Source organism: Aulonocara stuartgranti (assembly GCF_965226115.1).
Source record: "Aulonocara stuartgranti genome assembly, chromosome: 10".
Classification (NCBI taxonomy): domain Eukaryota; kingdom Metazoa; phylum Chordata; class Actinopteri; order Cichliformes; family Cichlidae; genus Aulonocara; species Aulonocara stuartgranti.
In genome coordinates, this window is record NC_138946.1 from 1,714,466 (window position 1) to 1,732,898 (window position 18,433).

Genomic DNA, 18,433 nt, shown 5'->3' on the forward strand with positions numbered 1-18,433 from the left:
ACAACTGTAGCTGCCTCCACCAGTGTGTGAATGTGAGAGTGAATGAATAGTGGAATTGTAAAGCGCTTTGAGGTTCTCGAAAAGCGCTATATAAATGCAATCCATTATTATTATTATCACTGAAGAGTTCTTTTTTTAAATTAAAGGGTCAACAGGAATGTGAATGTTTGTAGTTAGAGTCCACAGTCCAGCTCAGAAAACATTTTGAGAATCTATTTAAAACTTGGGGACTTATTGTCACTGTTGTCTGGCCCTAAGATTGCTTTAAAGACACTAAGAACGAATACTGTGACCTCAGTTTGTGTGTATTTCTCTTACACCATCTGTACAAACATATAAAGGTAGATCTAGTTTTTCAATCCACCAAAGGTAACGTCGACTACATTGCTTGTGTGTGGAAGTCCATTAATTGCCATTATTACTACTTTGTAGACAGTTTACTAGAACGTGTACACGCACAATGACACAAACAACAAAATCGAGATGATGTTTCTTGTGGGTGTAACACGAATATAAAAAACAAACTCCTGGCTGGGAAATGCCAGATGCTGGAGCTGAAAGATCAAATCTGAAAAGGTCTTTATGTGCATAAATAAAGATGTGGGAGGATGTTGCTCCTATACGGGTGCAGTGACGTTGGCCCACGAGGGGAAAGTGTCCAGAGAAAACATGACCCGACCCCAGCTGTTGATGGCCAGACTAATGCAGCCGATGCCGATGATATTCATCACCACCCCTGTTTTTGCCTGTAGGGGGCACAGTGGGGGGGGGGGGCTATGATGACATAATGAATCAGAATGATTATTTCTTTCCAACTGGAAGAAATGAAGAACTCACCATGTCGGACACTTTGAGGAAACCGGAGGAAAACACAATGGCATTGGGTGGAGTGGCCACTGGCAGCATGAAGGCGAAGGAGGCGCTGAGGGTGCAGGGGATCATCACGTACAGAGGGTTCAAGCTGATGGACTGGGACTGGGTTGGGAAAACAACAGAGTCATCAACTTTACCCATAAGCTGGCTTCAATGGCTTTTTTCCTGTTACATTTCAACACTTCCTGTTTAGATGTATCATAATAAAAGTCTGTCAGTGGTTCAAGGGTCACCTTATGATATGAAACATCTGTAGGAACATCTGCAAATAACAAATATAGTCTGTGCTGGCTGTGTTTTTGGTACCATGGAAGCCAGGATGGGCAGGAAGAGAGTTGCTGTTGCAACGTTGCTTGCACATTCAGTGAAGGTGGCAACGAGCAGGCAGAGGATGATGGCGATGGCCCATGGAGGGATTGAGTGGAGCGGCGTCATCTGATCACCGAGCCAACGCGACAAACCCGACTCCTGAAAAACCAACAAGAAAAAGCCGGACTTCAGTCTGAGTCTGAAAGCAAAGGTTTCTCTGTGGTCTTTACTTTGAATGAAAACTCCATCTGGTGTCTTCACTTTTCCAAAATATATATAAGATTTACTTAATCTCATCAAACCATCTGCACTGTGCCCATACAGAGCAGAAGCGTCATTTTCATTTACTCACAAAGTCTTAGTTGTGTTGTTCTCTTGGCTATTCAAAATGTACTTTTAGTTTATTCCTTCTAAAAATATACAAACTAAGGCTGCATAAAAGAATGTAACAGAAGGCCGGAATCTGTAAATGTCTTTGAAGTGTCAGCAACTATAAATCAAGGCTGATGTAGTAAAAAAGCCTTGTGGTGCACTTGGTGGAGCGATTTGTCTTATTGGTCCTTGTTTACTCTTCAAAGGTTTTACCTCACTGCCTTTGGCCAAAGCAAAGCCGCCTCCCAGCAGCAGGACAATATTCCAGGGCATCTTCTTCTGAGTCACCTGCCAGGTGAGCAGAGAAGGGGCGGGGCCTCGAGAGACCTGAGACTCTAATTGGATCAAACGAACAATTTAAATCACGAACATAAATTGCCTTTGTGTCCCATCCACATGTTGTGTGTTTGTGGTACCTGTGTCGGAGCGCCTCCAGAAGCAGAGGTATCGCGGCGGCTCGGAGGGAAGAACAAACAACAAAACAGCAACAAACAAGGCAACGGTTGCATCTGTGACGAACCTGCAGACACAGAGAGAGAGCTCAATGCAGGATCTACTTTCATCCACTCAGCATCAAACAACAAACTAGATACTGTCACTTCCAAAGACCACAGGTGGTTCGGGAAGATTAAAGCCTTAAAGAGTTATGTTGAGTCGAACATCTGGGACTCTAATGGCTGTGCTGTAATCTGGCAAGATCACCATGGTAGCTTTTGCAAAATGGTTATGCTTATTCACTGACTCATTACGCGATGTCACGGTCAAAGTGCAAATAAGATTCTCTGTAACAGGAATAACAAAACTCGGAGCCTCCTGCTGCTTCCTGCGACTGAAGCAACAGGTTCTAGCACCTTCTAAACACTACAGTCAGTCACGGGGCTTTGAAAGAGGAACACTGTTCAGCTTCTGTTTAAAATCTGCCGAGGAGAAGATGTGACAGCATAGCAGGTGAATGCCTGATCCCAGGGTTGTATTCATGAAACATCCCAGCTGTGTGTTCAGGGTCCAGGTCATTTAATGACTTATAAACAATAACCAATACTTTGAACTCAGGTCTGGGTCAGACACAGGAGCCAAATCACCTGACCTGGTGTTGAAGGGGGAGGGGTCTAGTTTTGGTTACCTTGGACCTTTGGTTTGTGCAAACAGAGGATTTTGAAATGTTTCCTGATTACACAGGTTTACAGTCGACATGCAGTCGCCCTCAGCTGATGTCACAGCCTGACAATAACATGAGCAGCAACTATTTTCAGTAACTATAACTATAATAAATATCTACAGTGAACTACGTCATCAATGACTGTGCAGCAACAAAGGAATTTTCCTTCAGTGAAAACAAGACATTCAGATCTCAGAGTCTGCCTGCAGCTGACTGCTTCCACACAGATGTTACCAGGCACAGGGCACGGCCTGCTTCCTGTCTCCAAATCAGTATTTCAAATAACTGAAACCCCTAAAAGGTCAAAAAGTACAAAGCTCACAGGAGGTGGATGTAGAAACATAAACCCAGTGGTTGCATGGTCACTGAGTGTGTGCAAATACCAAACCTCCGGCTGTGGTGAAACTCCTTCTCACGAACTCAGCGGTCGATATTAGACGGGAGGTGAACAGAGTCAATGACAGCTGAAGGGCTTTCACTTAAGACGGAAGAGGGAGTTAAAAAGTCCTCATGTCTAAGAAATAATGACAATAATAAAAATAATTATGAGCTTTTCCTGCAGCCTTCATCGGTGGACACAGACCTGCTGACTCGCAGGTTTCTTTGGGAGCATATTGATATTTTTCATCTTTGCTGAAAAGTTGAAGGCTAATGCTCCTTCGCTTCATCAGCAACCTGCAAACTGATGCTCAGTAACATCCAGAACTGCGACCGCTCGGAGAAAAATCGGAAAAAGTCTGAAAAAGCTTTCCAACAAAACCCTAAAGCTTCAGTCCACAGAGGGCAAACATCTGCCATCCAGCTGTTTCTTCATTTTAACGTGTTTTATGATGAAAGCTCTGAACACGAGCTCACGGTTTCTGGAAGCTTCTTCAAGACTTTGTCTCCACATTCATGCTCCAAAGAGAAAAACGCTCTGATGGGACTAAACTGTGAATTCAGTGACAAGAAAACCCCCCCAAAGCTGTTGTATTTCTCAGTTAAACTGATTATTGATGTTTTTGAATATTCTAAATGTTTCTGTTTACGTGTTAAATCTCACATTTTTCTCAGAAACTGAGGATTTTTTTATTTCCCGTCTCGGCCTTAACAACAACACGACAGAAACAAACAGGTCGATGCGTGACGTCTGCGCTACTCTCGCTGGTCATGTGACCCCACCGGGAGTTTATGAATGAACAGGAAAGTCATGTCATGTGTTGCCAATTTCCCACATGGTTAAATACGCATGTGTGTTTAGCTGTGGTGGTGCTGGTCGGGGTTTAAAGTCAACTTTAACGTCTCAGAGTTACAAAACATACATTTACAGATTAAAAATCTTCCTGTATGAGTCAGACAGACAGACTCTGCTTCCTTATTTATGAGCTTGTGCTATACTCACATACAGTCAGACATATATGATTTCTGATACTGCAGAAGTGAAGCAAATAAACGTGACAACCCTCAGGCTGCTGCTTGTTTCTGTGATTTTGTTCTGGACGTTTTCTCAAACGCAGAAACTCTGCAAAGTGCAACAACACGAACACTGTGCAGGCGTCAGAGAGTCGCAGCTGCAGGCAAAGAACCGACTACACGGAAAAGCTTCTAACTATTAATATAATCTAATGGATTAAATACATGGTTAACCTAATTTGGAAACCAGTGAGTCCAGTATCACCAGCTGATACACTAAAATTTAATTCACAAAAACTAATCATGCAAATGCTGCTGAAAGGGTTGAATAATAAAAGCTGAGATAATAACATTTAATTGAAAGAAAAATCAGACTAACTAGGCCCGATGTGCGGTGTGGAGGTGAGCTCAGTTCATGCCTCCTGCATTTGTGTAACACGGGTCAAAGCTGCAGCTGTGACACTAAAGTCCAGCATTTGTACCCAGGACACGTCCAGTGTTTGTTCCTCGCCTCTGAGTCCTGTTTATTCTGGGAGTTTGCCCCGAGGCAGGCCCTTTCTTTCCATCTCACATTACTGCAGGAACAGAGACGAACACGTGAAAGTTGGACCTCAGAGTTTCTGCTCAAAAAAACTCAAAACACCCCTTTAAAGGATCATTCCAGTGCTTCACAAAAGATCTACTTTCAGTTTGAAAATGAGACTTAAATCCAAATTCTTATATTTTCATTTAACACAATAAACAAATGAATAAACTACAAGCTTAGAAAGTTGTTACGATAACGTGTAGAGGCAGATTCATCTAAAAACATGAACCAGAACAAGAAAAGTGCATTTTAAAAAAAACACACCTTGGAAATAAAACAGGACGTAATTTAAAAAGGAAGTAATCTGGTCTTTTTTTAATGACACTATCTGACCAATAGAGCGGCTCCTGTGTGAAACTCAGATGTTATTCTGTTGGGTGATGTTCGTCGCCTGGTTACAGCTTCCTGCTGCTAAAGTAACACTGGCAGAAAGCTTGCAGCAGACCCTCCGACCCTGAGCGCTGTTAAAGCCGAGAGCTCGCCGACCCGGCCGAGCGGGTAACACTGGATGAGCAGGTGTCAGTGACCTGCCGGTCACAGCTCGTTGGCCGAGGAGGCTGGGCCCTCAGAGTCTCAGTTAGTCTGCTTTATTAAAAGGCTGAGATGGCGGTGGAGATCTGGGCGGAGCCACGCACGAGGACGTGACTGATTTGGGTTTGGTCTGCGCCGCTCTCTGAACCGCCCAAAACACTAAAACAGCTTCAGCAGCGAGCACTCATGAAGGTTTCGCTGGTACTCACTCAGCTTTGGAGTTGAACATATGCGTCGCCCAGCCGTCCATGAAGCGCGGGTCTCGTGTGAACCACAGCGCCACCATGAGGATGAAAAGTGCCAGAACGCTGAACTCTCCGTAGCTCATGGGTCCCAGACGGGAATGCTCGTCCCTGATGACCTGGTATGCTGCCCGCTCCTTCTGCGACTTGACCGCACCGCAACCCCACGTCTTCCTCAGGCTGTGGTGCACAAAAGCAAAAAAACCCAATCATGTTTGTAACTGTAAAGTTGAGTTGTGGGAGCTGTGGGAGCTGTGGGAGATGTCACAGTAATGTTGGGGTTGTGTTTTGGTGAATGACTTACTTGCAGCCCACGTAGAGGAACTGCAGCCAGAACCAGGCCAGGGTCAGCGTTAGCACCATGGTGGGGAAAGCAAAGGCAAACCAGGAGGCAAAGTTGATCACGTCACCGTTCTGAGGGAAGAGCCTGCGAGGAAGAAACAGGAAGTTGAGAGTCAGGCCTCACAGGACACGTGGTCACATGATGTGGGTGCCGTTGCTGTGAGTTCGTACTGGTTCATCTGTCCGATGAGGACCAGGTTTGGCCCGGTTCCTGTCAGGGTAGCGATGCCTCCGATGCTGGCGGCGTAGCAGACCGACAGTAGGAGGCCTTTACTCATCCTCCTCGTCTCCTCCTCCACGTCACTCAGCTCCTCCAGCTCCATCTGACAGAAGTTGCTCTCCACGGTCACGACCGCTGAAAACAGTTAACAGTGTTAACCAATGAACCTATTACCCACAACAGCTACTGAGCGAACACTCACATTTATCTGAATGTATTCTCCACGTTATGTTTGACTCTTTATTTCTGATTTGGACTCATTTAGATAGATTGATTAAATCTTTATTGTGAACATGTTGAAAAAGTACAACAACATAGAAACAAAGCAAAACAAAAGGAAAACGAGCAACCACAACTACAAATAACTTTCATGTTCAAAAAGGAGCAGGAAGAAGCATAAGCTCATATAATCCCATACATATATACATATATACATACACATTTATATACACATTTTCAATAACCCCAGTAACACCTCAAAGGATACACAACCTACAGATATGATACATGAAAGTATTGGACAAGAACAGCCGCTCAGATCTCCACCTCCTCCCTGTACGCTGTAAAAACCAACATCCTTAAACCGCTGTTTAAACTGCGCCATGCTTGGACATTGCTTCATATCTTTACTTAGTCTGTTCCACAGCTTCACTCCACACACAGAGATGCAGAAACTTTTTAATGTTGTACGGATACGAGAATGTTTTCAATTTAATTCCCCCCTCAAATTGTGTCCCCGTTCCCTTTTAGAAAACATTTTTAGAATATTGTCAGGAAGCAGGTTATTTATTGCTTTATACATAATGTGTGCAGTGAGAAAATGAACCAGATCTGTGAATTTTAGAATTTTTGATTTTAAGAATAGTGGATTTGTATGATCTCTGTAACCAGTTTTATGGATTATCCTTATGGCCCTTTTTTGTAATATAAAGATTGATGATAGCGAACATTTGTAAGTATTGCCCCAAACCTCTGCACAGTAATTCAAATACGGTGCAATCAGGGAACAATAGAGAATGTGGAGTGATTTGTGGTCCAGAATGTGTTTTACTTTACTCAAGATTGAGACACTTCTTGAAATTTTGTTATGTATATGATTTATATGAGACTTCCAGTTTAATTTATCATCTATAATCACACCAAGAAACTTATGTTCAAGTACTCTTTCAATTTCCACACCATCTATATCAGGGGTCCCCAATCCCAGTCCACGAGGGCCGGTGTCCCTGCAGGTTTTAGATGTGTCCTTGATCCATCACAGCTGATTTAAATGGATAAATTACCTTCTAAACATGTCTTGAAGTTCTCCAGAGGCCTGGTAATGAACTAATCATGTGATTCAGGTGTGTTGACCCAGGGTGAGATCTAAAACCTACAGGGACACCGGCCCTCGTGGACTGGGATTGGGGACCCCTGATCTATATGAATCTGCACTTGTGCCTTTCTAAGGGAATTCCCAAATAAGATTATTTTAGTTTTACTTAGATTTAGCGAGACAGCTGGGATTGGCTCCAGCGCCCCCCGCGACCCTGAAAAGGATAAGAGGTAGCGAATGGATGGATGGATGGATGGATGGATGGATGGATTTAGCGAAAGTTTGTTCCTGTTAAACCATTTTTCAGTTTTGCACATTTCTGATGTAATTGTATCCAGCAGCTCCTTATTTTCCCCCCAGAACAGAAAATATTTGTGTTGTCTGCAAATAATACTAATTTTAATATATCAGATGCCTTACAAATATCATTTATATAAATAATAAATAACTTTGGACCCAGTACAGAGCCTTGTGGAACACCACAAGCAATGTCCAAGCATGATGAGGAATGGACACCCAGCTTCACAAATAGTTTCCTGTTACATAAATAATTTTTCACCAGTGCAGTACAACCCCCCTGATCCCATACCGTTCCAGTTTATTAATTAATATGTCATGATTGATTGTGTCGAATGCTTTCTTGAGATCCACAGATACTCCAGCTGCATACTGTTTCTGATCTATAGCATTCGTAATCTCGTCAATTGATTCGATTAATGCCAGAGATGTTGATCTTTTTGATCTGAATCCATATTGATTGTCAGAGAGTAATTTATATTTATCTAAGAATTTGTCTAATCGTTTATTAAACAGGTTTTCTAGGATTTTGGAGAATTGTGGTAGTAAAGAAACAGGCCTGTAATTTGTGAAGTGGCGTCTATCCCCGGTTTTGTACAGCGGCACAACTTTAGCATTTTGTTTGGAACATTCTGAAGTTGCAAATATTGAGAGGCCCTACGATTCCTTCGATGACCTTCTTTTCTTTAACAGTGACAGAACAAGCATTCCTCCCTCAGGCTACTTCAGCCATTTGGACAGTTGGTCCAAAGGTTGTGACTCACTTAACTCAGAAACAAAAACGTTTGATTACAGCTTTTTCTTCAAGGTGATTTCTGTATCTGCTCATCTGTCTGTTTCCCATAGATGTCAGGTTTCCTTGCCTCTGTGGACTTACCGGGACTGCTGCTGCTGTCTGATGGAGGTTTGTCTTGTGGTGCTGGTTTGACAATCTCCTTTGTATCCATCTGACCCAGTGACACCACTTTATGCTCAGGCAACATGTTGTCTTGTAGGTCTCTGGTTTTCTCTGAGTTGCCTTGAGTTTGGGTTGATAGATTCAGACCTGAAAACAAACCTATAAGTTAATACCTCGGGGTCAGACTACAGAGGAATATTTGAGCTGTCTCATGCAGTGTTAGTGACGACATGTTTAGGGTTTTCACATCAATACCAAAGTGACTTTTCTTCCTCTTTCCTTTCTTTAATGCTTTCATTCAAGCAAACTTTATCAGACTCAGCCTGACTGTTTCCCTGAACGAGGACCTATTCTGTACTGTGTATTCAGGGTCTTGACCAGAGTTTCCTCGTGATTCACAGTTATTATTCTGACCACTCATGCACCCCCTCAATTTATGGTAAGTCTGAAATAAGCGTCTCTTGAAGGCCACCCTCTCTAACAGCTCACTTTTTGGAAGCCTGCTGAGGGGCAGCACCTGTACTACCTCAATGTTCTGTTAAATGAGAGAAAATAAGGAAAGGCAGAATAAGGCCACTTTAAAACCTGTCTCACAAAACTGCTAGCATGTAGTCTGTGATAGACCAACCTGACAGGTGCTCCACTGTCTTTGTAATGCAGTACGTTTAGTACTTTATCAGTACCTTAGAGGAATGCTTTTTCTGGCATCGCTTCCATGTGGTTAGAAAGTAGCTATATGCCAGAAGCCTACATCGTACCTATCTCCATCATGTTTGGGTTAACAGCTTGAAGGATGCTGATGGTTTTCTCCTGATGCTCCTGAGGTAGTGCCTCACTCCTGTTCTTACTCTTGGCCGAATGCTCAGGGTCTACGTTACTGTGGAGCTGATCCAGGACGGCCTGGACGATGGGAACCATCATGGCGGTGGTTGCCGTGTTGCTGATCCACATGGACAGGAAGGCCGTCACTCCCATGAACCCCAGCATCAACCTGTGAGGGGAAGGGATTGGATTAAGCCTGAGAAACAGGGGAAGTGATCGGCTTCCACTGCAGCCCTGTGGGGACAGATTAGGTTCAGCTGACTCACAGGGCAGGTCGGACTCCAACTATCAGCAGCACCCGGAGCGCGATGCGTTTGTGGAGGTTCCAGTGCTCGACAGCTACGGCGACCATCAGGCCCCCGACAAACAGCATGTTGGTGTCCTTCAGGTACTGCATACACACCTGGACAAAAACAAGGAGGAGACAAAATAATGGAAATACAAAGTTAGCATGCAGCAGGACAAAAAAAAAATCAGTTTGATAATTCGGTATCATTATTTGTATAAATGTACATGTAAAGTTGTAGTACCAGATGTAGTATACGATGTGTATGTGCACGGTCTTACTTCTTTGGACTCCATGACGCCCAGGACTGGGAACAGGATGGTTGGCAGCAGCGCTGTCACCGCCAGCGGCAACACCTCCGTGCACCAATATACCGCCATGAGGGCTATGACATAAGCACAGGCTGCCTCCTATGCACACATCAGAAAACACGTCCAGGTCAAAATGTAACCTGAAACCTGCAGCTTTAACACAACATCCACAAGATGTGAACAAATGGGTGTTTCAATGCACTAACGTAGTGTTCGTATAATACAGCAGAGGGCGCTAATGCTCCAGTGGCTGTTATTAAGCTTCTGCAGAATAAATGATGGTTAAACAAACAAACAAACAAACAAACAAACAGACAAAACTTTCAGACAGATGCTTCAAACGGACACGTGTAACCGTGACTGATCTCACAGGTGTAACGTGTTACGCAGTAGCGTGCTAGCGCTCAGACCACGTTTTTGCAATTAGCTTTCTTCTCTGTGTATTAGTAAAATGTTACTCGCATTTTTTGAGTCTTTCGTTGTGACAAAAGAAAATTCATCCAGCACTTTGCTGCCAACAGAAAACATCCAGTCCAGTTTCACTGCACATGTTGAGCTCAGCAAGGATGATATTTATGTAAGCTTACTTTACACCCCCCTCCCCCAAGGGAGGAGGTCTGGGTGGATGGCTGGCTCTCCAACACACAGACTTAAAAGGTAAACGTGCTCTTCTACCCCACGGGACCTCTCAGAGCACCTTACTATTCTTTACTGAGGTCCATTTAGCCACAAAATGGTAGGAATGGTTTGTAATACAGTAATTTTTTATTTTTTTTACACTGAAATATTTTGGAAAATAGAGTGTGTGCTGTGACATGACCTCACTTCCAGCCTCTGCTTGTTTTTGGAACAAACGCACAGGAAATTAGTATCTATGGTTTTGCTGTAGTCGTTTCTGACACTGCTGCACAGAGTCAGCAGATGAATCAAAGGCTTAATTATCAAATAGAAATGTTTCGGCTCTCTTCTTGCTTTTGTGTCTGAATGACATTTAAATATTAAATATATTTGTATGTATTTCTCAGTTTTTTATTTATTCTTGCTGTTTTACTATTTATTGTTTAATCTGGCACAGTTGGTGTGGAGCACCCACAACTGTGTTACATGGGCAATGACAATAAAGGGCTATTCTATTCTATTCTATTCTATTCTATTCGAGTCTATTAATCTAACCAAACTCTGTCTAACTGAGGCTTGGAGCAGGATCACACACCTCTAAGCTGTCAGGTTTAAACCGTGACGCTCTTTTCACTTTCCAGCCTGTCGATACCCAAAACTGTAAAAACACGTTGAAGTTGTTGTTGTAGAAGAGGAGATGTGTTGATCAGGACTCAGAGGGCTTAAGGTGCTGAACCCAACACGTGTCAGGATTTACTAGTACTGTACCCACCTCCATACATCGAGCTGGTGGAAACTTGTAATTCTGAGGAGACGGGGGAAGAGTGCGTGACGATGAGGGGAAAGATTGTATTTCTTTCTATGAGCAGAGCCCCAGAGGCTGCTGGGAGTCTGCTGACAGGACCCACTGAGTCCAAACAAAGTGAAAGACAATGAAACCTGCAATAACACTGTGAGCAAGTCTGGGAAACGTGACTAAAGTCTCAGACGTGGACCCTGCTGTCACTGGTTAAGGATTTCCTTCGTTGTGTTTTCATTAACTCGTTGTGTTTGTTTCCCCAATAGCAGCTTTACATCCCACACCAGATGTTATTTCTTTACATCCAGATGTTGTATTTCAGAGGACTGATTCATTCATTCACCCTCCAAACTTTCATAAAGGTTTTAGTCCTGTGATCAGGTGACTTCGTTATTTATTCTGTTCAATTCAATTCAATTTTATTTATATAGCGCCAAATCACAACATAAGTCGCCTCAAGGCGCTTCATAGATACAGAGTGTTGAGACTAGTAGTTAAACATATGCCATTTTATGACCAGTAGTCAATGTAGTAAATTAGGTTAACAGCTGTAGGCCATATATTATCCTTTAGTTCTGATGGTGTGCTATGTATGTAGTTTAGTCTTTATTATACTCTTGAATAAAAGAAACATAATCATTTTGTAGTTCATTAGATAAAGTGTGCATTACTCTGTATCCTTGATCGGCTGTGAATGTCTTACACTGTTTTCTTGAAATGTTTTATTGCTGAATCATATGAAGAAGGTTGTAAGCAGGGGACTTGGTGTCTGGGGAGAAGAGATAAAACCACATTCCTTACCCCCCTTCCTACTTCACACAGAAAGACAGGGAGGCAAGGTCAGGAGCCAGGCTCGCTAAGAATTAGAAAAACATGTGAAGATGCAGCTTTTAGGACAAGGAGGGGGGCTGTTACTAGCTATAAAAGTCTGTGAAAGTTGCTACCATTTTGAGACATGCTGTTGACCCTCTGCAGGCATCTCTCCCGTCCGGACGCTGTAATGCTCTGATTGTTGAATTGTATGGAAATAAAGAATTGTTGATTGAGCATTTATACACCGAGTATTGTCCTTCCTTCAGCCCAAAGATTAAAAGAATTGGGAGATTTTAACAACTTGGTGCCGTGTGACCCGGATCTTTGGCGTGCTGAGGAGGTGCAGCCCAACAATCATATGACCCCCTATGAGCAAGCACTTTGGCAACAGTGGGAAGGAAAAACTCCCTTTTAACAGGAAGAAACCTCTGGCAGTTATTAGCTGTTTGGGAACTTCCCATGATGCATTGAGCCTTTCTCCTCTTTTCTCTCCTTTCCAGCTGCAGACGGCCGCCCCTCCTGCCCCTTGGCTCTGCTGGACGTCTCTTCCTGTCAAAACTGGATTCTTCTTCCTCACCTTTGCCACGTACTGCTGATAGAGGATGTCTCTCAGATATTGTAATTTCTTTATATTTCTTTATCTGATAATATCATGTTTGGTGACATCATTGTTGTACATTAGCAGTATATAAATACAATTTAATTCAATCTTTGGAGGGATTTTATAATCAGAATCATCAGAATCAGAATACTTTATTGATCCCTGGGGGAAATAATTTTTTGTTACAGTGCGCCATTATAAACCAACATTAAGACAAGACAGACAATACACTAACTAAGAATAGTACAATATATAGATATATATACACATACATACATAAGTCACTCATAAATAAATAGCTGGAAAAGAAACGTGTAGCTGTTGCAGTATACAGTGTGTTAAGTGGATGAGTTGCACAGACAGGAAAGATTTCCTGTGTCGTTCAGTGGTGCTTTTCGGTAATCTCAGTCTCTCACTGAACGAGCTCCTGTGACTGACCAACATGTCATGGAGTGGGTGGGAGGTGTTATCCAACATTGTCTTTATCTTGGACAGCATCCGCCTCTCCGACACCACCTTGAGGGAGTCCAGCTCCATCCCCACAACATTGCTGGCCTTACGGATCAGTTTATTAAGTCTGTTGGCATCTGCGACCCTCAGCCTGCTCCCCCAGCATGCAACAGCATAGAGGATCGCACTGGCCACAACAGACTCATAGAAAATCCTCAGCATTTTCTGGCAGATGTTGAAGGACCTCAGTCGCCTCAAAAAATAGAGACGACTCTGGCCCTTCCTGTAAAGTGCTGTGGTGTTTTTAGCCCAGTCCAGTTTATTGTCAATGTGTACTCCAAGGTATTTATAGTCCTCCACAATGTCCACACTGACCCCCTGGATTGAAACAGGGGTCAAGTGTTTCCTGGTCTTCCTGAAGTCCACGATCAGTTCCTTGGTCTTTGCCACGTTGAGCTGCAGATGATTCTGCTCACACCACGTGACAAAGGAGTCGACCACAGCCCGGTACTCTGTCTCATCATCCCTGCTGATGCATCCAACCACCGCAGAGTCATCAGAAAACTTCTGAAGATGGCAGGTCTCTGTGCAGTGGCTGAAGTCTGTGGTGTAGAGGGTGAAGAGGAAGGGGGAGAGGACAGTCCCCTGTGGTGCCCCTGTGTTGCTAATCACCTTGTCAGACACACACTGTGGGAGACGTACATATTGTGGTCTTCCTGTCAGGTAATCAACAATCCAGGACACCAGAGAAGCATCCACCTGCATCGCTGCTAACTTATCACCCAGGAGGGTCGGCCTGATGGTGTTGAAAGCACTGGAAAAGTCAAAAAACATGACCCTCACAGTGCTCGCCGGCTGGTCCAGATGGGTGTAGACACGATTGAGCAGGTAGATGATGGCGTCCTCAGTTCCGAGACGAGGCTGATAAGCGAACTGAAGGGGATCCAGATGTGGTCTTACTATGGGTCGCAGCTGGTCCAGGATGAGCCTTTCCAGGGTCTTCATGATGTGGGAGGTCAGTGCCATGGGCCTGTAATCCTGGGGGCCACTGGGACGAGGCGTCTTTGGTACAGGGACGAGGCGTGATGTCTTCCACATCACCGGGACCCTCTGCAGACTCAGACTCAGCATAAACAGTTTATGAAAGACTCCACACAGCTGGGGGGCACAGGTCTTGAGGACAAGGGGACTCACTCCGTCTGGTCCAGCAGACTTGCCTGAGTGAAGTCTCCTCATTTGCATCTCAACCTGGTATTGAGTGAAGGTGATGGGTGGGGGAGGGGTGTCAGGAATCTCACAGGAGGCAACATGTGAAGAGAGAGGCTGGCACAGTGGTGTGGCTCTGGATTCCAGGCTGACTGCAGGTGAGGTTGTGGGGGTGGGAGCAGACACTGTGGTGTCGAATCTATTGAAAAACAGATTCAACTCGTCGGCTCTATTCTCACCTCCCTCAGCTCCCCTGCTGTTGGTTGGCCTAATCTCTAATAATCTGATTGCATCAGTCCTGATCACATCGGGCACCAAGCAGCCTTCGACCTGCCAACAGTCCAGCTGCCCTGTGCAAAGGCCGGACTGACTGCTGTGTGAGTGACGAAGAGCTGCTGCGAAAAACTACCAGGAATCCACGAAAACGCCTAAAAACTGCAAAGTGGACGAGATGTTTGGAGTGTGAAATACACGACAGTGTGAAATCATTTTCAAATGAGTTTAAATAAACCCCCCAAAGTCTTCTCAGGTTTGTAGAAATGCACTCTGTGTTTTCAGAGAGCGTCTCCGTGACCTTTCAGACCGTCTGCAGTCTGTTTGTCAATCAGTGACAAGAAACTGTGAAAGAAGCTGCTGTGCAAACACGCAGCGGCTGCACATCAGCGCAGCGCTCAGGTTATTCATCACCGAAGCATCGAGCTCACAACGGCCAGTGACAGGAAAACAAAGACACTGTTTCTATTACACACACAGCTGCAGTTATTCCAAACTTTCATGATCTCTTATCTGAGAGCAGATTATTAGGAACGCCTCTGCTGTGAACACTTTTACAAAACTTCAGCGTTTCCAGAAAATCTGCTGTTTGTTGTTTTTCAGCTCACGCTGAGCGCAAATCAGAACAAAGGTTCAAAGGTTAACTAACTAAGGTTAACTAATACACCTGAGGAGAGCAAAATATTAGCTACCTCCCGTGTCTTCATTTTGACCTTGGTTTCTAAATCAAACCCAGTAAAGAGTAAAAAACTCTTTAGTGCAGGGCTGTCAAACTCAAATACACAGTGGGCCAAAATTCACAACTGGAACAAGGTCGCGGGCTGACGCTAATATTTACTGAAAAACAAAATCTTCCTCCTGATATAAGAATGAATCTTTTCTTATGGACACGTTGTGCTGGAAAACTGAATATGGAACAAGCAAAGCTTAATACTAAACAATATATATATTAGCTGTATAGCAGTAGGCCAGCTCTGATAGTAATTTGGTGTGGCTTCGAGGGCCAAATGTAATTAGGCTGCGGGCCACATTTGGCCCGCGGGCCAGAGTTTGACACCTATGCTTGTGTAAAACTGAGATCAAAATAAAGTAGAAAACGATGATGAAACAGCGACACAAGGCTGATTGTCCGATCGTAGAGGTTCTTTCACACGCTGAGTTTATGTTGGTATTTATTCACGTGTTCACTAAACTGCTAACTTTAACTAATCATACAGAAAACTGGTCATTTTAAACACACACGGGTATGACATCAGTTAGGCTGGTTCACTGCTGCATTACAGTCTCAGTAAACTGGCCATTCATACTGGTTAGTGCTCAAACGCTTGTAAACAGCACTTATTGATGTGTTAGTGATCAAAACCAGGTGAATGTAACCAGTTTCGTCTCTGTCCTGATAAACTGGTGACTTTCACTGGTCATTGTTCGGGAAACTTGATCTCTTTAGACTAAACTGGTTGCTCAAACACGCTCTGAAACTTTTAGGATGTACTAGTTAATAAACTGCTCAGTAAACTCTTAACTGGAGTTGGTAATTTCTCAGAAAACTGGCTATTTAAACTGGTTGCTGCTCAGTTTAAACTGGCAGGTTCTCATTAACAGCTTCATTAAACAGGTTTGTTCTCTGGAGTGTAAATCAATAACTTGAACTGGTCACTGTTTCAGAAAACTGATTATTTAAACAGATTACTTAGATGAGTGCTGATTGGTTGAAAGTTTGTTCTTGGTAATATTTAGACCAATAAGTGCTCATTAAACCTGTAACTATGCTGCACTAGTTCACAAATAGCAAAGTCGGCAGAAGCTACAGCAGTAGCAAGAATGGAGGAGAGCTGGTTAGTGTTCAGTTTAATAAAAAAAACAGAAAATAATAATTTTGTAATTAAATTATTTTAATCATCGTTCTTCAAATTTGATATTTAGATCACTTATGTTACACTGGTAGGTTGGAGGTGATCTGTTTGGGACTTTTAGGCTGCATTGCCAAACTGACTCTTTGTTGTGCCATAAACTGGTTATTTACACCAGTTAGTACTAACCCGAGCACTTCTCTGTGAGATGGTTATTCAGGACAGCTAGTACTCAGTAAAGTTGGAAGTATAACTGGTTACTTATCAGTTAACAGGTTAAAATGAGTTTGTCCTGTACATTGGTTCACTGGTAACTTTAACCAGTCATTGTTCATGAAAACTAGTTAAAGTGCTCAGTGAACTGGTCACCTCTCAGTAAACTGGTGGGTTAAACTGGTCAGTGAAGCGTCTCACCGTGGTGCTGACGGCGAGCGGCAGCAGGAGGAACGGGCTGCAGACGAGAATCACGACGCCCTTCAGCCTCCAGACCTGTCGCAGCATTTTCACCCGCAGAGGAAGAACTGACATGGCTGATGGTGGTGATGAAGATGAAGATGAAAACAAAAAGTCAGTGCTGAATGAAGCCGAATCGGTGCCTCGCAGCTGCGTCCTGCTCGCAGGCTGCTCCCGGGTTTCTCTCTCACTCTGTCTCTGGCACATTTGTGATGCATTTCACAACACTAAATATTAACTTTATGTGTGTTACAGCACACACACACACACACACACACACACACACACACACACACACACACACACACACACACACACACACTTTATCTAAACTCTCAGCAGAACAAACACTGAAGTGGAAATCAGATCCGTTTGCGTCAGTCTCACCTGTTATCTTGCTGCTCGGGGTCAACACATCCGAGCACTTCTTCATCCTCACTGTGCCAGCACTCGGATGGATCACATGAAAAGCGGAGCTGGATAAAAGTTCAACATTTTTAAAATGTTTAAATGAAACAAAGGACATGTTGAAGAATAAAAATATAGTTAAAGTAAAGTAGCCTACTGTCCAGGATCAATTTTTTTTTTATCCATTAATGTTTCATAACCAATTCGATTTAAATGAGAAAAAAGGATTAGATTTAAGGGGGAAAGACATCAGACTGAGACATAAACACAGACAAACCACGAAAGAACCCTTAAATGTCTAGATCCAAAGACAAGAGACACACAAACAAAGAAGTTGACTCTCCACCTTTTCTTTTTTTAGAACCAAAGAAGCATCTTAGGCTAAAGATGAAACATCTCCACAAACTTAAAGACGTCCGTCTGCTTTCTTTGTTCAAGCTCTTGAGACTACCATGACCTGGAGGAGTGAGAAACTACAGACATCCTGTGTGCTTACATAGCCTTTGTCCCAGACTTGATGTTCTTACATCTGCTTGTTGGACTTTGGACTACTTTCTAACCACCATTGGATGTTGCTTTTTATGTTTAGCTCTGCCTGTCTGTAGTGTACGCTTTCTGTCCCGTTGACTGTTGATTATGTCACAAGGACATTAAAATTGTACTTACAGTCAAACTCCGGCCCTATTGATGCTCCCATCCAATGGCATTGAGAGAAATGGCACTGAGCCCCCAATAGACAGTAGGGTGTAGTCCAAGCAAATATACACTGCTCAAAAAATCTCAATGGGAGAAAAATCAGGCAGGATCTCTCTACTGAAATGGACTGGGCAACGTGTTCGGCACTAAAGGGCGTCACATCGTTTGATGGAAAATAAAATGATCAAGAGGGCTGAATTCAAAGACACCCGAAAAATCAACGGCAGGTTAGTTCGTTTTGCTGAAATTTCATTGAAGCAACTCCAAAAAGTACCAGTTTGTTTGCATGCCTGACAATGTTGGGGCATGCT

The 18,433-nt window shown here is 43.5% G+C and overlaps 1 protein-coding gene across 1 annotated transcript; it reads right to left on the reverse strand.

Moving 5' to 3' along the window:
- Positions 1-534: 534 nt before the first annotated feature.
- Positions 535-17,191, reverse strand: slc13a5a (solute carrier family 13 member 5a). The gene is made up of 13 exons (XM_082547762.1): positions 16,980-17,191; positions 9,926-10,054; positions 9,625-9,761; positions 9,295-9,527; positions 8,516-8,683; positions 5,978-6,161; positions 5,769-5,891; positions 5,432-5,644; positions 1,971-2,074; positions 1,768-1,889; positions 1,180-1,341; positions 838-975; positions 535-746 (listed from the first exon to the last, which is right to left on the reverse strand). The coding sequence occupies exons 1-13, from the start codon at positions 17,091-17,093 to the stop codon at positions 618-620; spliced, it is 1,956 nt and encodes a 651-aa protein (XP_082403888.1). The 5' UTR covers positions 17,094-17,191; the 3' UTR covers positions 535-617.
- Positions 17,192-18,433: the final 1,242 nt, after the last annotated feature.

Excerpts from the sequence above, each read along its gene's own strand:
- slc13a5a (XM_082547762.1), bottom strand. The coding sequence starts at position 17,093 with ATGTCAGTTCTTCCTCTGCGGGTGAAAATGCTGCGACAGGTCTGGAGG. Across the intron at positions 8,684-9,294 it reads CCCAAACATGATGGAGATAG|GTCTGAATCTATCAACCCAA; the intron begins GTACGATGTAGG and ends GTTTGTTTTCAG. Across the intron at positions 976-1,179 it reads TGCCCATCCTGGCTTCCATG|TCCCAGTCCATCAGCTTGAA; the intron begins GTACCAAAAACA and ends TTCCCAACCCAG.